Source organism: Perognathus longimembris, chromosome 3 (genome assembly GCF_023159225.1).
Source record: "Perognathus longimembris pacificus isolate PPM17 chromosome 3, ASM2315922v1, whole genome shotgun sequence".
NCBI classification, from domain to species: Eukaryota; Metazoa; Chordata; class Mammalia; order Rodentia; family Heteromyidae; genus Perognathus; species Perognathus longimembris.
Genome location: NC_063163.1, coordinates 22,312,416 through 22,332,766, shown reverse-complemented (window position 1 = coordinate 22,332,766; position 20,351 = coordinate 22,312,416). Strand labels below are relative to the sequence as shown.

General features: G+C 39.7%; 1 protein-coding gene across 5 annotated transcripts in view; it reads left to right on the top strand.

The window, feature by feature from the left end:
• Nucleotides 1-20,351, top strand: part of Lmo7 (LIM domain 7) — a 178,446-nt gene that overhangs the window by 110,350 nt on the left and 47,745 nt on the right. For 4 of the 5 annotated variants that reach the window (XM_048341230.1, XM_048341229.1, XM_048341232.1 and 1 more), the window contains exons 5-9: nt 7,540-7,570; nt 8,894-9,007; nt 15,216-15,414; nt 18,885-19,137; nt 20,070-20,351. In XM_048341230.1, coding sequence (XP_048197187.1) covers nt 7,540-7,570; nt 8,894-9,007; nt 15,216-15,414; nt 18,885-19,137; nt 20,070-20,351 — 879 coding nt within the window. The remainder of the gene's footprint in view (nt 1-7,539; nt 7,571-8,893; nt 9,008-15,215; nt 15,415-18,884; nt 19,138-20,069) is intronic. The other variant, XM_048341233.1, reaches the window with a different exon arrangement.

The window sequence follows — 20,351 nt, the reverse complement described above, 5'->3', positions numbered from 1 at the left end:
ATTATCTCAAAGGCCGGTGTTATTTATTGAAGTGTCATTTTTGTGGTTTCTATGCTAATCAGAGTTTCATTTTGAAGAAATGGCAGATTCAAACTCATGAGTCACTGGGAGGCTGTCATATAGAATGAGGTTTCATTTTTAGATGAAGGTGGGAGGGGAAAAAGAAGTTCAATTTCTTACTTTTTTCTTTTCTGTTTAAGGCAGCTTGCCCTTTTTTTGAAAGAAGGAAGGAGGACTGAAGTATTCTAAGAATTAATCTTTAACTTCTTTGATTCTCACATCTTTCTGACACAGTGATAGGTGGTAGTATTTGTGCAGTTTTAAATAATACAATAGATGAACTTCCATTAAGAGAATAGAACTTCCATTAATAGACAAGGCCAGTGCCTGATAGATTCCTAAATGCCTAATTGATTTGGGCATTTTGAATAAAAAATGGTCCTTTTCTTTTGAAATTATAGTGTTGGAAATTTTCTTGCTATGTTTCTTAAAAATTGTCTAAGTGTACTAGAGTGGCTCAGAACTCTGAGATTTTCCTTCTATTTCAAGATCACTGTTTTATTGCAAGTGTAAAAATGCTGTTATTTGCTAGGGTTTGACTATGTCCTTAAGAATTCATGTGTTGAAAACTCAATCGCCAGTGGAACAGTGTTGGGACATAGCTCAGTTAAGAAGTGATTAAAGTGGTGCCAGTAGCTCATACCTCTCATGCCTGTAATCCTAGTTACTTGGGAGGCTGAGATTTGAGGATCAGGGTTTAAAGCCAGCCCTGGCCAGAAAGTCCGTGAGACTCTTATCTCCAATTAGCCACCAGAAAACCCAGAAGTGGCACTGTGGCTCAGATGCACTAGCCTTGAGCTGAAGAGCTCAGGGACAGTGCCCAAGCTGAGTTCAAGCCCCATGACCTACCAAAAAACAAAAAGTGATTAGAGCTTTGCCCTCATGAATGGATTAAAGAATGAGGTAGTTAGGAGTAGGTTCCAGATAAAAAGATATGTTTGGTTGCCTTCCTTCTTCTACTCTTTCTCCACCCTCTACCAAATATGGACCCTTTGGCCTTGGAATTCTCCACTTCCAGAATTTTAAGAAATAACTTTATTTTCTTTATAAATCACCCCTGCCTATGGCATTCTGTTCTACCAACACAACACAGACTAAGACACCATTGTCTTGTCATTAGAAGCTTTGAGTTGTCACTGCTCACTCCATCCTTACCCCATATATTTGACAGATATAAACCAGATGCTAGCCACATATTCTTTTGCTACGTACTTAGAAAAATCATGATTCAGGACCTATTTTCTTGCTCCCCTCTTCCACGCCTCTCCTCTTCTGTTGTGAACAGGTGGCCAGTAGCATAAGCAACACAAGCAACAACTGGAGAATGAAGATTACTTAGTGGTTTGGAGAAGGACCAAGTATCCAACGAGTCCAGCTTCTTTAATGTCAACCCAGTTCCCAAGAGGCAACGCCCAGGTCAGCTGTTGCCACCCAGGGCTGGGCTGAGCCTCTAGGAAGCTTCCTCTCCTTCTTGTGGGAAGTAGCCTCGTGGGACACAATCACTGAATCAGTTGTAGCTGTTCTGGAGAGAAAAGAGGGAGGTGGAAACTTTTTCTGGTAGTCGTTTGGTATGAAGAGTCTCCTGTGCTGTCCCAGCTCCCTTGTTAGCTGGGGAGACCTGGATTTCTTTCTTGCAATGGTGGCAGGTGGGACCACATTTCTTACCTTCTCTGTTATAATCTGTCCCATGGTAGCTGGGGAAAAATGTTTCCTATCGACCAGAAATTCCAGAGCTGTATGTCAAATTCCCTCATGTAATGCTTCAGTCAGCTCAGAACTATATTTGATCTTCTCTGAGATTGGCTTGGACAAGGCAGGCCAGGGGAAGGGGGAGAAAAGATGATTTGGAGTGGGGAAGATGCAGCTCTTTTGCGACCCTAGGCTTGAACGTAGCATGCGAAGACTGGGCCTTCCAGTGCTGCACATGACAAACTGGATGCTGAGATTTAGGAGCAGGACAGAAAAAGTGAGATTTTATGTCAAACTATGAAGATTGATGCCTTGGGGAACAACTTTGTGTTTCTCTTGACCCTTTATATGCTAAGCTGGCTCTGTGTGTAGATTTAGGTATTTTATGAACATTTACATGCTTGGCTGTCTTTGCCAGGTCTTCTGTGGTTTGCTCTGGGATAAAGCCATGTATCAGGAAAGTTCCAGCTCATTTTAGCCCACAGAGGAGAGCAGGGAAGGTTGTGGTGGGCGCTTTGTAATGGTTCAGAGTTAACTGTCTGAAAGATTGTGTTGGTGCAACACAGCTGGCTGGCATACACTGGTAAAGTATAATCTCATTCATTAGCACTTTGTTCTCAAGCTATGCTGTCAGGTATGAGGGAGAGAAGGGTTTGGATATGTGGACCTATTTTCTTCTCAGATGTTGATCTTTTGAAAGGGTATTTGGCCAGTGCACACCCTGTTAGTCTGTGAATGGGTGGGGAGGGCTGGTTTGGTGCCAGTATGATCATTTGGACAATCCTTGTACTACCACATATTTATCTTGCCCTTTTTGTTTGACCCTATTCTACAAATAGTTTCCGATACTTGTTTAATGCCTTCTGTGGCAAGAGGGCAAGGAAAGGATAATGGAGAGCAGCCCAAATTATGTTCCACAAAAATGTCTCTTTGGGGTGGGAAAAACTTTATATGTAGTGGGAGAAGTTGATTCCTTTGGCCATTGCCCTTTCCCCCAATAGTTTGGCCAAGGGGAATAATTAGGGATAGTCTTGAAATGGCTGGTTTATTTGTTCTTTGTAGGTCCAACAGTCTTTAAATCTCTCAATGGAGTCCAGGCGAGGTTTTGGGAACAATGCAGTAATATCAACAGGCTCTTAGAGCTGGTCAAAGTGGAGGAGGTCGGAGCCCTGAGTCCCCTTGGCTGAGCTGCCCCACATGGCAAGACCTGACCTCACATCCCTTGAGGAGACAGCAGCAGCACCATGTCCCTGGGCCTTTTGTTAGAAATGACTTCTTGATACACTCACATGAGTATTTTTAAATCTCTTGAGTGAAGTAAAAAAATGGATATTCAGCCTTAGAATGTCTGGTTATGAGTACTGAAGAACTCAGAATCGGGGGGTGACAGCTGGTGAGTGACATATCTTCTGGTCTTTGGTCAGGTGGTAAAAGAATGACTACAATTCCAGTATTCAATTAGTAGCATGGAATATTTACTTTGCATTGACTATTTTGTGAATAGTAAACATAGGATTTAAATATTTGAGTATGATCCGAGCACGGAATAAGGGCTCTCAGAATATTCATTCAGGATGGTTTTTCTCCCGATTATTTAAAATACTATTGACCTATTAGTTTTAGCAGTATATTTGGGGTTTGATGCAGGTATAAATTCTCTGGTCTTTTTCATAAGAGACTAACATTTAACTTTTGTGCAGATTGGCCTTTGGTTTTGTATCTATCTTGTTTGTTTTAAATCATTGATACATGATTAAAAAGAGCACTTTTAGTTGCAATTTTAACGATAATAGCTCTACAAAAGCCTAATTATAAGCACTAATGTTTTATCTGAGATAAATTTGGATATATGTGAAGTAAGAAGGTGAAAGCAAATTAGTGGTTTATTTTGATGTTATATAACTTGAGGATCTTCTGGACTTGTTTTGTTTTTCTTAACTCATTTTAGGCTTTTTTTCCTAACTTATATTTGTGTAACTAGTGAGTGAGAACATTTATGTGCCGTGTTATTAGGCATTGTAAAACAAATATTTTTGTGCAAGTCCCTAGTGGGTAGACTCTGTCATAAATCTCTTGGACTATAGCAGTGTATCATTACAAAAACCCTTTTTGGATTTTTGGTGCAGGAGAGAAAGACAAAACTAAAACAAAAGCAAAAAACAAAGCAAAAATACCCTAGAATGTGCATATAATAAATGGTTATAAATACAAAAGCAAAAAGAAAACAGAACAAAAGAGGGCAGGATGAAGTGAAGGAGTTGTAGGCAGGCTGGTTTCGATGGAGGTTTCTGGGTTCAACATGACTGCAGTTGGAGGGGTCAGGCTAATGATATTGTACTGATGATTCTGTACTCATGATACTGATGATTGTTGATGAGCATGTCACTGTAAACTAGGGATGACAATTTTTCCTAATCTGGAACATTTTTTCCTTACTTTCCCAATTTACTGCAATCAATGGTACAAATTAATACAGGCAGTGGGAGACATACCTGACTCTGACTGCCTTGCTTTTTTTTTTTTTTGGTCGGTCATGGGGCTTGAATTCAGGGCCTGGGTGCTGTCCTTGAGCTAGCTAGTACTCTGCCACTTTGAACCACAGCACCACTTCAGTTTTCTGGTGGCTAATTGGAGATAAGAATCTCATGGACTTTTCTGTCCAGGCTGGCTTTGAACTGTTACCCTCAGATCTCAGCCTCCTGAGAGGATTACAGGTGTGAGCCATCAGGCACCCTGCTTGACTGGCTTCTTAATCATGGTATTATGCCCCATCCAGTCAGGACACACGTGCTTTGAGTGAGTTACTCAACTTTGGAGATACACTGCCTTATTTTTGGCTCTGATGGATTGTGCAGTAACTTGGCAGGCTTGCAGAGCTCTTGTTACCCTCAGGCCTGTTCTATTTTAAAGGCCTTGGGGTTGTGCCCTGTGGCTGGCTCTCCCCCGCCTGTTGCTGCCTGTTTCCTGACTTCAGGCAGTGATGTTCGCTCTGTGTCAGAGAGAGTGAGAAAACTCTTTATTCCTGTAAATGATTGCCCATTGAATTCTTGGACGGTATGTTTGAGTGATAGGGCAGTCATTTGGCTGGCCTATGTATCATCATGTCCAAAAACATGTTGTAAATGCTCATAGTTAGAGGGGAATGTAAAGTGAATGGAGGGCAATCATGACAAGGTCACTGCCATTGTATCTAACATAGATATAAACTTTAACTTCTTATTTCTAATGACTGCTATCTCATGATAAAACGTCAAAAGAGGATGAGTGTGTTGGGGTGGAGCCTTTGTTGAGGGTGGTGGAAAGGAGGTCAGGGATTCAAGAGAGCTTCTTTATTAATAAGTCTTCTTTCAAGTTCTTATAAAAGTGGATAACTATGGGACCAATACAGCTTTGTACTGAATATTGATTTTCTTGTGTGTTTAGGATAATTTAATATTAACGTACATATATTGGTTGTTAATCTAACAGCTCTTATTTGTCATTGTCAGTTTCTGGTGATTTGTGACTTCTAAAGTAACATAATGGGGCTGGGAATATGGCCTAATGGCAAGAGTGCTTGCCTCTTATACGTGAAGCCCTAGGTTCGATTCCTCAGCACCACATATACAGAAAAGGCTAGAAGTGGTGCTGTGGCTCACATGGTAGAGTGTTAGCCTTGAGCAAAAAGAAGCCAGGGACAGTGCTCAGGCCCTGAGTTCAAAGCCCAGGACTGGCAAAAAAAATAAAATTAAAGTAGCATAGTATTAAATTTTATAAGATGATTTCATTTTACAGAAGATAAGTTTTGATTGAAGATGAACTGAACAATTGACCTGTGAAATTTGTATTTCCTTTTTTTGAATTTTAATATGCATAATCTATGATCAATGTTAACTATGTATTGTATATTAGTATATAAGATATATGTACATTAATATGTGATATATCACACATAACTATATATTATTCATATATATAATGTCATATGATATGTTATGATAGATTATAGATTATACATATAATACTTTGTAAATTGCAAACTTTAAAATGTAAAATTCAAAGATTTATTTAGGAACTGAACACAGTTAGGTTAGCCAGTTTCCACATAAAAATGCAAATGATTATCATAGAGCAACCTCACTCTTTGCCCATGTCTTCTGTCTATGATTCCCTCCCACAAACATCATCACTATGCTCATTTGTAGCACATCTTTGTTTTGCATGTTTTTGCACTTTCATTCCATTCATATAATTTGTACTCATTTGTGCTTGGCTTTCCTTTTTGCTTATAATTTCTCAGACTGAACCATATGGTTGAATTTAGTTGTAGGTTGTTCATTCTCTTTTTTGCTCTATTATGTTTAATCGTGTACATATTCCATAATTATTCCCACTGTTCCGGACTTATGCACATAATCCAGATTTTTGTATTACTCTAAATGTTGCTTATAAACATTCTTGTTTATGACTTTAGCTGAAAAAGATAAGCTCTGCTGTTGGCCCTATCTATACCTAGAAATAGAATTTCTGGGTCATAGAATATGGGCATATTTAGCGTAAAGAGATACAAGTGAGATAAGAATATAAATGTACAAATTTATGTATTTCCCAGTAGTGTGAGAGTTGGACAATTTTGTTGATGAGATGCTTTTAGAGAGTGAATGGGAGTATGCATTATTCTTAAGTTCATTTTTGTTCATGTTTATATTATAAAAAGGAATATATGTATACAAGTGTGTATATATATTCAAACATGGTGGTAAAGTGTACTTGTATACATTTCATTTTATGCCACTTGTGGTTAGGCTGAGAAACCATTCTAGATACCATTGTTCATCAATGCTGTGTGTATCATGGTGGAAAACATTCTTAATGTGACCCATTGTCTTTGTACAAATCGCATACTGTTGGCTCTTCAACATCGAGGTGACATCTGCCTCTCAGCTTGTATAAATATTGTACAGGCGGGTAAAATTCCCATAATTCTTGTCACTGTGTAGCTTCGTCAGGTGGAGGCTTATGGCTGTTTGGCGGGGGAGAGGGGCTTGACCTTGGCCTCATACTCTCACTTGGCTGTTTTGCTCAAGGTGGGTGCTCTACTACTTGAGCCATACCTCTACTTCTGGCTCTTTGCTTCTTAATTGGAGAAACAATAACAAAAGCCCAGCTTACATGGCTAATTTTTTTCATCGTCTGCAGAGTCATGGTATCATATTCATGTTTATTTGTTTTTTCCAGTCCTGGGGCTTGAACTCAGGGCCTGAGCACTGTCCCTGAGCTTCTTTTTATTCAAGGCTATCACTCTACCACTTGAGCCACAGCACAACATCCAGTGTTTTCTCTGTATGTGCTGCTAAGGAATCAAACCCAGGGCTTTGTGCATGTTAGGCAAGCGATCTACCACCAAGCCAGATTCCTAGTCTGGTATCAGAGTCTTGGAAACTTGGATAACCCCCTCATGAACAGTAGGGGAAAAGTGCAAAACTATTTTTATCCACCTTTTAAGGATTTTTTTCATGTGTCTTAAATTTCCTGTCATGAACACAGACTGATTTTGTTGATTGGGTTTAAGCAATGCTTAAAGTAAATTACATTGTAAAGTGTCAGAGTATAATAGATAAAATGCATCAAAAGTTATCTTTTTTTTGGTAGAGAACTGACTGACATATTTAATTGTACCAGTGGCTATGGAAAAATTCTCATATACTCTGAAAGATAATATTCACAGAACCTTAGAATAAAAAGGACTTTTCAGTTAGTAATACAAAGTTCATGGAAATGGCCTAATAGATATTTTCTTTTTCTTTACAGGCAAGAAGAGACTGACAGGAGAGTGAAAAATGTAAGATATAGTTACTTTGATGAAGCACTAAAATAATTGTTTGCTTTTGTTTTCTGTAAGAACTAGATAAAAAATTATACTCAGAATCTTATGTTTCTTTAAATCAAATTTTTAACCTAGGAATCAACCAGCCAGAAAAATACACTTAAATATGAGATAAAAGAGTGAATGGTATTTATGAAGATGGTCGTTATATTACTATGTGGGAAGGACAAACTCATTTTAGGACTTTTAGGGGAACATGTAGGAAGCATCCAGAACTCACAGGGAAAATACTGAATACTTAAGAAGTCTAGTTCACCCTAAACTCATAGGGCACTGGACATTCTGTATAGATAGAAGAATGTCTAAGGGAAAGCCTTAGTTCTAGTTATTTTTTTGTGCCAGTCCTGGAGTTTAAACTCATTGCCTGGGCACTATCCCTGAGCTTTTGTGCTCAAGGCTAGTGCACTGCCACTTTGAGCCACTGCACCATTTCCAGCTTCCTGGTAGTTAATTAGAGATAAGAATCTCACAGACGTTATTATCCAGGAAGGCTTCAAACCTTGATCCTCAGATCTCAGCTTCCTGCGTGGCTAGAATTACAAGCATGAGTCAAGGCGCCAGGCTGAGAAAGCTTTACTAAGGAAGCTGAGGCTTTACTTATTTTTAGACATTCATTTTATATTTTATTGGAGAAATGTCAATGGATTAAAAAGTTGTACCTGTGTTTGCTTTTCATAAAGTTTTATTTTTAATTAGTAGACTACATGAATACCTTTTGGGATCTGAGCATTTTCGCTCCCTCCCTCCCACCTCCTTTCCTCCCTTCCTCCTCCCTCCCTGCCTCCCTTCTCTCCTGCCTCCCTTTTCTCCCTCGTTTCCTTCCTTTCTTCTTTCCTTTCTCTCTCTTTCTCTCTTTTCTTTGTTATGGTATTAGGGCTTGAACTCAGAGCCTGGGCATTGTCCCTGAACTTTTATGCTCAAGGCTAGCGTTCTACCACTTGAGCTACAACTCTACTTAGAGATTTTGGCTGAGTAATTAAAGAAGCCCTGCCTGGCTGTGTTCGGATTGCAACCCTCAGATTTTAGCCTCCTGAGTAGCTAGAATTTTAGATATGAGCTACTGGTGACTAGCCCGAGTTTTTTGACCTGAGAACTTGATCAGAAACAAGAAAATGTGGCAAGAACAATTAAGATTTCTAATGTCTCTTCTTCCATAAATGTAAAATTCTGCCTTTCAGTAGTATATGAGTTATCTACCTATATCATTCACCTGCATTTGAAGCTGGAATTTATTACTAAACCAACTGATGTTTTTTATGGTATTTTTTTCTTTTTAAGGTTTTGATAACCTTATACTGGCTGGGAAGAAAAGCACAAAGCAACCCTTGCTATCATGGTCCCTATCTTAATTTGAAAGCATTTGAGAATCTTTTAGGACAAGCTCTGACTAAGGTAAGAAAATTATACTTATATAAGGTGACTACTGTAACAAATACTATTTTCTCATCATCTTATCTTCTTCCTTTTCATCTGGAATGAAAATGGCAGTTCAGACTGTGTTTTCTCCACTCTGGACTGGGTAGGAAGGATTATAATTTATTTGCTGGCTTTATATGTTACAGCTATTGAAGGAGTTAGTCTGTTCGAGAGGCCTTTCTCATAGACAGCAGCTCCTCTCCCCTTCCCTCCTCTTTCGTTTTTCTTTTTTTTGGGGGGGGGGGGAATGTAGTGCTGATGTTTGAATAAAGGCCTTCCATTTGCTAGGCTGGTCCTCTACTATTTGAACCACACCCTAGCCATTTTTGCTTTACTTATTTTTTAGAGTGGATCTCTTGCTTTGTGCTAGGACTAGGCTTGAACTTCAGTCTTCCTACCTCCATCCTCCCACAAGTGTATATCTTACAACTTGATTGTTGGATGAGATAGAGTTTTGCTAACTGTTTTCCTGGACTAGCCTTAAACCAGGATCCTCCCAATCTTTGCATCCCAGGTACAGGAATTACAGGCAAGAGTCACTATGTGTAGTGACATTTATCTCTTAATTTTAGTTGATTTGATGATATACACATAAATTTCCTTCTTGAAATTACACACTATATAACTTAAATGTTTCAGTACTCATTATGAACTTGACCTGCAGTTAAAAGGCACTTCTAGCGGCTATTCACATTTATGAAAGTATCTCAGTTTCCTTATATTAATATGTTCTTGTCATGAGTCATGTCTTCCTTCCAATGTCATGATACTGCTTTTGTTTCCTGAAGTGTAGTGAGTGCTAAATAAACCATGATAATGTTAGAATCCTGTTTTCATGCAAAGTTTGTTCCTTCAAATCCTGGAATTGAAATAACAGCCTTTTAAATGCTTAAAGACTGAGAAGAGTTCCTGACTGAACTTAGTTCTTCCAAGTCTTTACATAGAAAGCCCTATGTGAAAGTCAGTTTCTCTGAGGGAGGTATTTATCCAGGAGAATTTACAAGACTAAGAAGAAAATACAGACTCACATACTCAGAATGACAAGACACCATACAATTAACCATGGTTGCTACTTTTAATTACCTAATTAAATTAGTTAATTTAGGGTTTTGCTAGGGAGCCCAGGCTGGCTCCATATTTGAGATTCTCTTGCCTTGGCTTCCTGAATGCTGGGATTACAGACTAATGCCACCATGCCTATTTTATGGGATGTTCTGAAGATTAAATAACAATAAGATCATTAGTATTATTTCTGACACACCGTAAGAATGCAATAAGTGATTTCAGTTCATAATGAAAAACGACACCTTGCCGTACATCTATGTTTCTCTTTAGAGGTCTTTGAAACTTACTTTATTTTATCTCACATATGTGATAGTGAGAAGAAATTGTAGAGCCTTTTTTGGGTTGTAAGAGTGAACAGAACTGTGTTAGAATTCTTGGAGGTGACAAGCTAGTACAGTGTATGCATTCTGACCTAGAAGTTGAGTGAACACTCACTATGGGCGAGGGACTCAACCACACAGAACACAGTCGTCTGAATCTGACCCTGCCTTGAAGAAGGGTGAACTCTGACCCCAGGAGAACCTTGCTTTACCGTGGTGTCAGCTAAGAACTCATTCAGGGAAAAGTGATGTGGGGCTTTGCCTCATGCATTAGTTTTCTTTATGGCCTTTGAGTCATTTTATAACTGTGAGTCAGGCTGAATAGTCTTAATACGAAAGATTGTGTTAGAAATGACCTTACAGGGCCATTTCATGTTCCCAGTATCAAGGTTAGTGGGCAGAAAAAGACCTTTGCGCTGGGTAACTGGTGGCTAACACCTGTAATCCTAGGTACATAGATGGCTGAGTTCTGAGGATCAAGGTTCAAAGCTGGGGTAGGAAAGTCTGTGAGATTCTTATCTCCAAATAACCACTCAGAAAAAGCCCAGATGGTGCTATGGCTCAAATGAGAGAGTGCTAGCCTTGAGCAAAAGAAGATCAGGGACAGTGCTCAGGCCCAGAGTTCAAGTCCCAGGACCAGGGGAAAATAAAAGAACCTTTGGTTAAGCCCTCCCCACCTCCCACCCACCCAACAAATAAACCTACCTTTTGTGATTCTGTTATCCTGTTATTACCAAGTAGGAATTTGTGTGGGAAACATGTGAATATATTGCTGATTTGGTTGCAGTTTTACTTATTTATTTATTTATTTTATTTATTTATTTTATTTTGGCCAGTCCTGGGGCTTGGACTCAGGGCCTGAGCACTGTCCCTGGCTTCCTTTACCTCAAGGCTAGCACTCTGCCACCTGAGCCACAGCGCCACTTCTGGCCATTTTCTGTATATGTGGTGCTGGGGAATCGAACCCAGGGCCTCATGTATACGAGGCAGGCACTCTTGCCACTAGGCCATATCCCCAGCCCTGGTTGCAGTTTTATTAAAATGAAAATCTTTGTGCTTATCATTCACAGTTTAACTAGATAATGCTTATAACTAATCTGAAATAATGATTAAAAAATACTTGGTTTTGGAAGTGGAAGGATGGTTCAAGGGCCTGAAGCAAAAAATTCAAGCTAAAGCTCATGCAAGGCCCTGAGGTCAAGCCCTATTAGTGGTACCATAGACACACACACACACACACGTATAGTGTGTGTGTGTGTGTGTGTGCATGTCATTAATTTTTTTTTTTTTTTTTTTTTTGGCCAAGCACTGGTAGCTTATACTTGTAATCCTAGATACTCAGGAGACCGAGATCTAAGGATTACAGTTCAGAGCCGCCTAGAGAGAAATGTTGGTGAGAGTCAACCACCAACAAGCCAGAAGTGGAGCTGTATCTTAGGTGGTAGAGCACCAGCCTTGAGCTTAAAAGCTAAGAGACAGAGCTCTGTCTTTGACTTCAAGCATAGTACTGGCACCAAAACAAATAACCACAAAACCTTTATATAAACTATTGTGCTAGAGTCAAGTTTAAGGGAACTCATTTTACAACACTTGTCATGTAAGGTGTTCCCAAATGAGACTGCACGGCTAGACTAGGGTTATTTTGTTACAGAAGCAGCCTGTTATGAACCACTTCTCTAACATTTATGATATGAAAAATTATCTTGTCTGCTAGCTCAGCATGTTAAATATTTAAGATACTGGAAGGAGTTAAAGATTATCTTTAAATTTTATCATGTTATATTCAGATCCATATTGTGTTTGTACCGTCCCTAGACCTAGCCTCCCCATCTGCCTGGAAACAGCAGATGTAGAAGAGGCTGACATTTGCATGATGCAATGTCAACACCAATAACAGAACGCCTGGCACATAAAGCATGTGAAATCTTACTTAGATCTACTAGACCTTATGGGCACTGCAAACACTTGTCAAACAGCTGCACCATGAATTGGTGGATTTGGTGTGAGTCAGAAGTGGGCCTCAGACAGCTGCTAATTTTTCATTGAGAACACTTTCAGCCCTTTCCTATGTCAAAGTTACTCATAATGAAAAGTTGAGAAAGTAATAAATCAAGTAAACATCTGACTCAATTTAAATTTTCTTGTTTGGCTTTATGTATGTACCTATACAGTCTTATCATTGTAGTCCCCACCTCCCCCCTTTTTTTATTGTGCCAGTACCAGGGGCTTGAACTCAGGACATGGTGTTTTACCACTTGAGCCACTCTTCTACTGCTGCTTTTTTGTTGGTTACTTGGAGATAAGAGTGGCTCATATTTATTTGTCCTTGCTTGCTTTGAATCATGATCTTTAGATCTTAGCCTTCTGAGTAACTAGCATTATAGGTGTGAGACACTGGCACTCAGTTCTGATTATACTTAATCATTTTCAGATACATTTTAAATATTTAGTGTGAATCTCCTAAGAATATTTTTTCTTTGAAAAATTTTCAAGAAGTCTCCTAACTATTCCCTAGAATTTATTAAGTGGTTTACTTCCTGGTATTTGGAGTCTCCCAACTTAACCTTCATAGATTTTAAAAATTTGAACAATGACTCAATCAAAGTTTGCAAATTATATTTTGTTTTCAGTAATTCCTAAGTTCTTTGTATTAGCAAATTTCACCTAAAAGTAACATTGCTAATTTTTACTTAATTGAGCTTTGAACATAAGTATTTCACTTAAGTTTTGCCATTGAATTTCAGAGGGCTATTAATTAAAAATGCTTATTTTGAGTAATTTCCATAGAATTTACAAACATACCAGTACCAGCCTTTGTGTTTCTTACATGAGCAAAACAAATACTTAGATCTAAGGAAAGTAAATGTCACATGTCAGCAAATAGTATGCCTCAATTGACTCATCAAAAAAGGCAACCTTTCTGGAAGCTGTTAATTCACTCCTGTAATCCAAGCTGAGATTTAAGGATCTTGGTTCAAAGTCATCCAGGGTAGGAAAGTCCATGAGACTCTTACCTTTAACCAGGAGAACAAAACAAAACAAGCAAGTAAACAAACAAACAAAAAATAACCCCTCAAGAACTGTGTTCAGACTCGAAGTTTAAGCCCCAGGACCAGCACAAAAACAAAAAGAAACATAGAAAGCCAACGTCTATAGCAACACCTCAGATTGCAGTTTTGTAGTTAGTGAAAACAACTGAATTCCATAATGCATAGATCCATTGGTCTTGCTCTTAAAAAAAAAAAAACAACAACAACTTATTTTTGAAGGATTATAGGACATTCAAGTTATGGTGTTTTTTTTTGTTTTTTTTTTTTTTTTTTGCCAGTCCTGGGCCTTGGACTCAGGGCCTGAGCACTGTCCCTGGCTTCCCGCTCAAGGCTAGCACTCTGCCACTTGAGCCACAGCGCCGCTTCTGGCCGTTTTCTGTATATGTGGTGCTGGGGAATCGAACCTAGGGCCTCGTGTATCCGAGGCAGGCACTCTTGCCGCTAGGCTATATCCCCAGCCCTCAAGTTATGGTTTTTTTTTTTTTTTTTTTTTTGGCCAGTCCTGGGGCTTGGACTCAGGGCCTGAGCACTGTCCCTGGCTTCTTCCCGCTCAAGGCTAGCACTCTGCCACTTGAGCCACAGCGCCACTTCTGGCCGTTTTCTGTATATGTGGTGCTGGGGAATCGAACCTAGGGCCTCGTGTATCCGAGGCAGGCACTCTTGCCACTAGGCTATATCCCCAGCCCTCAAGTTATGGTTTTGTTTAGCATAAATGAAGTATTTCCTGGATATTAGATTGTATAACATTACTGACTTAGGTCCTTTTTTTGTGTCTAAATTAATGTGGTTTTCTTTTGTATGTTCTTTTTCTTGGGGGGGGGGTGTCTCATATTGATTTGGCCAGAAAATTTTAAATAATTATAGACTTTATAGTATTTTTTTTTTTTTACCAGTCCTGGGGCTTGAACTCAGGGCCTGAGCACTGTCCTTGGCTTCTTTTTGCTCAAGGCTAGTACTCTACCATGTGAGCCACAGCGCCACTCCTGGCTTTTTTTCTATATATGTGGTGCTGAGGAATCGAACCCAGGGATTCATGTATATGAGGCGAGCACTTTACCACTCTGCCATATTCCCAGCCCGTAGACTTTGTAGTCTTTTGGTTAAAAAAACTTTATTTCATTAGACTGTTCTTTCTTAATTTAATTTAGGCCATAGTATATCATTCAGTAATATCAACTATCTCCTTACTGCTATTTTGAAGCAGATGTATTTTCGGGCTTTCTGATGTTTATGATAACTCAGTATTCTTATTTCTTTTTTGGTGGTCATGGAGTTTAAAGTAAGGGCCTCACAGTTGCTGGGCAGGTGCTGTACCATTGAGATCAGCCCTATTTTTTGCTGGGTATTTTTGAGATAGGGTCTTGCATCCTTCCTGCGTGTGTTTCTAGACAGTGACTTCCCTACTAACCCTGGTTCCAGAGATGACAGGAAAACACCACAGTGTCCAGATTTCCTTTGCTGTTTCAGGGACTATTCTGCTTGAGCTGATTTAGAACTTCAAGCCTGCCAATCTCAGCCCACCATGACAGATATAAGCCACTGGTGTTTGATTAGGCTCTTGCTTTTATGCTCAGGCTAAACTGGAATGTGATCCTCCTATTTGTGCCTTTCCGAATCACTGGTATAGTAGGCACATACCACTATACCTATCCCATACTGAGATCCTCTGATCTCTGCCTCCCAAGTAGCTGAGATTACAGGCTTGAGCTACTGCTTCTAACATACTCACCATTCATATGTTCTCCCTAGGCGCTTGAAGACTCCAGCTGCCTGAACAGAAGTGGCCGTGACAGTGGCTACAGTGATTTCTGGTGTTCTGACCGAGGAGAATTTCTTGCTCCTCCAAGTAGACATAAGAGGGAAGATTCCTTTGAGAGCTTGGACTCGTTGGGCTCCCGGTCACTGACCAGCTGCTCCTCAGATATCACACTGAGAGGGGGGCGAGACGGTGAGTTGCAGTTTGGGCTGCCAGTTTAGTTTTGTTTGCATAGTCAGAGAAGGTTGGGAATAAGAGAAAGTAGAATAATGTAATGAAAGTGCATTTGGCAAAAATTACCTCTCATTGGGTTTTAAGGACTTGCAGAATTACTGTAAATTTTTAATTGTTCTCCTCATACTGAAGATAATTTCCATTTACTTTATTGTAATTTTAGATGGGCTGTGACTACGTTACCAGTGAGAACCTATTCCTGAAGAGATTACTTTTCAATATTCATTAAATGATGTAAAAATATGCAGGAAAAAGTATTTCAGTAATTATCTCTAAGTTTTGATAGACTGGGTCACATGCTAGCATAGTGACTTCTGTTGAATGCAGGGTAGAGCATTTGTGAAAGAAACTTGGTAATGCAAACTCCTCTGTTAGAAGAAGAGGGAACCTCTGTTCAGAGCAATTGTTTTAATATGGCTACTAATTATTTCTATGGCTACTAGGTAGTGTCAGCAGATTGAGTAGATTGAAATCACAAGTAAAATTTATTGAAATGCTAGGATCGTAACTCAATGCAGAATGTAACTTAACATTCCTAAGACCCTGGTTTAAACTGTTAGCACCAGAAAGAAATGTTTTTGGTTTTTTTTCCCCTTGATGTATCTATGCTTTTACCAACAACATCAAGAGAAATTGTCAATTCTTCTTGTGAATTGTGCTTGATTAGTAGGAATTTTACTTTGCTTGTTTATTATGGGCATCATTATATATTTAAATGTTTCTACTAAGACTTTTATTATGAAACAGACCTCAAATACCAGCAAATACAATGAATTAGACATGATTTTAAAAAACACCTAAATTCTTTAGCTTTCGAGTTGTAATAGTATTATTTTAAAGCGTGAATGGCTGTTGAAGCTTTAACTTTTATAAAGACTACTGCATTTCTTGGATGTTTGCTTCCTAGGTTTGACATTTTCATAGCAGAAATGATAACTGCCATAGCTATAGGGAAATAGATCTGAGTTTACAGTTTATCTGTGTGCTTAAAGTTGTAAACATGGAGTTTGAAATTCTCAAACCATCATACTACTTTATTCAATAAGGAACCTACCATATCTATTATTTAAACTTACATCTGGCTATGAAGCATAAGAGAAAGTGTAGGCTATGCAGATTTCAGCAATTCAGTTGACTGCAGCAGCGATGCAGGGGTTCTCGTCCTCAGGCACCTGGGCTGGGGGCCAAGTGTGTGTAAATGGAGCCGAGGGCCATAGTCACATTGCTTCCTGGTCTCCAGAAAATATTTGCAAATGGGCCTCGTTTAAAGAATGTGGAGGTTGCTGGGTGCTGGTGGCTCACTCTAGCTACTCAGGAGGCTGAGATCATGGTTTGAAGTAAGCCAGTTCAGGTAAAATAGAACATGAAACTCTTCTCTCCAATGAACTACCAAAATGCCTGAAGTGAAGCTGTAGTCTTGAATGAAAAAGCTAAGCTTTAGGACTGACACAAAACAAAACAAAAACAACAAAACAAAACTAGAGAAAATAATACTGTAAATAAAAACCGTAGAGTGCTGTACAGGTTAAAACGGGATTCCAATTTGAAAGATTCAGAATTTGAAGAGTTTGATTTTTAAAATGTCTTATGTATATGTTGGCAAGAATCATGGGCAATTTTTTTTTTTTTTGTAAATAAGAGAAATGACTTTTTAGGAGTTGGGTTTAAAAAAAAAAAAGCCAAGGGGACTCACTAGATGGACTTGTAACCCTCTTGGTCTTGAATGTCTGTTCTTTCTTCCTTCTCCTCTTGTCCCTGTGTCATAGCTGCATGACAAACCACATCCTGTGGGCTGTTCCCAGTGATGTTTACTGTGCATTCTTGCCAGGCAAGAGGGTGGAGAAAGACACCTAGCTCAGGTTAACCCTCCAGGTGCAGAGTCTGCTGAGAGCCTGTAGCAGTCAGGTGTTGGGTAAGGCTCTGCTCAGAGAGGTGCCTTGGGGGGAGGTGAGCAACAAGTGCAAACTGTTTTAATAAATGCACAGGTGTCAGGGAGAAGTGAACAGCAGATCCTAGATGGATCCCAAGTGTTTTCTGTGCTCTTTCCCTGTGTTTTTAGAGGAGCAGCCTGATTGTCTTTTTGAGAGAGTAATGTTGCTGTTTGTATCTATCTGACCTTGAGCTGTCTAAAAGGGTTTTCTTTTGAATTTGTTTTTATTGTTTGGGATGAAAAAGTACAAAGCTTTCTGTATAAATTTCCATATTCAGCAGAGGCAGCCTTGAGTTCTGCATTCTTAGATAGGCATAAGACTTGAGATTCCTTAGGGACTTTAGACAGCATCTTGTCTCTCCTCTTCTATTGTAATTGTTTTGTTTTGGGAGGCTGCTTTATAAGGATCTCTCCAACCCCATTGAGTCTTGTGTGGGGTGGGCATGTGTGTGCATCTGCATCTGCACCAGTTCTGGGGCTTAAACTCAGGGCTTGGGTGCTATTGCTTCACATTTTTGCTCAAGGTTGACACTACTGCTTGAGGCACATCTTCACCTCTGGTCTTTCAGTGGTTAATTGGAGGTTCGTGTCATGTGGACTTTGCTGCCCAGTCTGGCTTCCAATGGCAACCCTCAGATCTCAGCCTCCTGAGTAGTTAGTATGATAGGCATGAGCCACTAGTCACGAGCACCTAGTCCAGTCTAATCCTTTCTATCTCTCTTTGTCTCTCTATGTCTCTCTCCCTCCAGTTCTCCCTTGGTCCTCTCTCCTTTTGTCCCTCCCCTTCTACACCCTCTCTTTTTCTCTTTCCTTCTTCTTCTCCCTTTCTCCCTCTATTCCTGGAGCTAGAACTCTGGGGCCTGGGTATTATTCCTGAGCTGAGCTTTTTTTTTTTTTTTTTTTTTTTTTTTTGCTACTTCCAGCTTTTTATGGTTAATTAGAGATAAGAGTCTCATGGACTTTCTGGCCTGGCTTTGAAATCACAATCCTCAGATCTCAGCCTTCTGAGTCACTAGGATTACAGGTGTGAGCCACTGGCACCCAGCAGACTCTCTTTTTGTGTCTTATATTTCCTTTCATGTGAATTTGATAGTTACAGACCTCATTTTAAATGAGAGTTTTTCTAGAATTGCTCGTGTATCTTATTTTAAGCATCTGTGGTGATTGGCTCCTCATGGGAACTAATCTTAAGAACCATCCTGAGGACAAAGATGATGGGGAAGGAAAGGCGTCCAGCTAATGGACTAGGACTTTCTCTGCTTAAAATGTCCAACAACAAAAGAATGTACTGCATGTGTCCCCAGCATGCAAAGCAAATTCCTCCTAATGGATCTTATCACAACTTCATGACAAACTTCTAAAAATATTCCCCACAGCTCTTGATAGCAACACGGACATTCCAGAGAAAGAACAAAGCAGAACTGCTGAGGTGAGGGGTTGCAGTTAGGAGAGTCATTTGGAGGATCCAGCAAAATCTTGTGCTATTCTTTTTTTTTAGGTTGTGAAAGTGATACAGATTCAGAATTGACATTCAGAATGCAGGATTATAACAAAGATGACATGTCTTATCGGAGGATTTCAGCTATTGAACCAAAGTCTGCTTTACCATTCAACCGATTTTTACCCAACAAAAGTAGACAGCCATCCTATGTACCAGCACCCTTGAGGAAGAAAAAGCCAGACAAAAATGAGGATAACCGAAGAAGCTGGGCAAGCCCCGTCTACACAGAAGCAGATGGAACATTCTCAAGGTACTGGGGTGAGATGTGCTTATGGGGTTCTGTATGCTATGGGAACTTGATAGGGGCATTGAAACAAAGCAAAAGGAATGATTCTTGAAATGTATTTTGCAGGTAATGAATTTCACCAATGAGAATTTTTTTCCTTTCTATTTTTAGTCATAATTACCTTGAAAATACTCATTCTGTTTTAGAATGTCGGTGTGTAGTTTTCTAAGTCGTCTTTTAGAGGCATGCCTAAAAGTTGATTGGTGATTTTCAGCTCACTGGATGACTGATACTGTGTATTGTGAGCTCTGTCGTGTTTTCTTCTATTGTTTTCCTTTTCTGTTGATCTTAGTGGACAGGAAAAGAATTCTTTCATTTCCCAACAAATTAGCTGCGCAGAGGCTGGATTTTCAAATCCAACTTCCTGTAAGGAGGTGTGTGCTTCTGAGAGTGATTCCGACACTGACGATGAGCGAAGGTTGCCTGACGTGATTTCGGATGACTTAGCCAACCGTAGATTCCAAGTGAAAAAGAGACCTGAGAGTTTTGTCTCAAAACCTACCTGTTCCAACTCTGGTCCACAAATATTTTCTCCTGACACATTAGCCACTGGGCTATCCACACCGAGGTCAGAGATGGATTTGTCAGGAATATGTATGTCTCGGATCTGGATGTCTATCATGTTACTGATTGAATTCAGAAAGTAACACCCACTCGGTTTGAAATTTGCCTTTCTGTTAACACAACTTCCTATTCAGTGTCCTTGGCCCGCTTGTACCTGGCTATTCTTGTAACTAAAGTGAAGTGCTGCTGTAACGGTTCTAGGACCTGTGGTGATGAGAGCGTGTGTTCATTTGCAGTGGGGCGAACTTTGTGAGGCAGAATGCATGCTTTTCGTGTTCTGGGTCACAAATTGCTCACACAGTTATCTTAACCTGGTTGGATATTTTGAACAGTAACCAGAGGAAATCTTGGGGCACCAAGGTGGAGAAATGGCCAGCAGTCAGAGGGACGTCAGTCTCCTCTTGTTATTTGGAAGAGGAAGAAGAAAGGATCACCAGCTTACCCAACATTGTAAAGGATGATCTGTATCTGCGAAGGCTAAGTCCAGTCATGCCAAATCCAGGGAATTCTTTTGATCAGTTTCTTCCTAAATGCTGGGCCCCAGAAGATGTGAGCTGGAAAAGGATAAAAAAGGAGAATTATAAACCATGGTATAAAGAATTTCAGGGATTCAG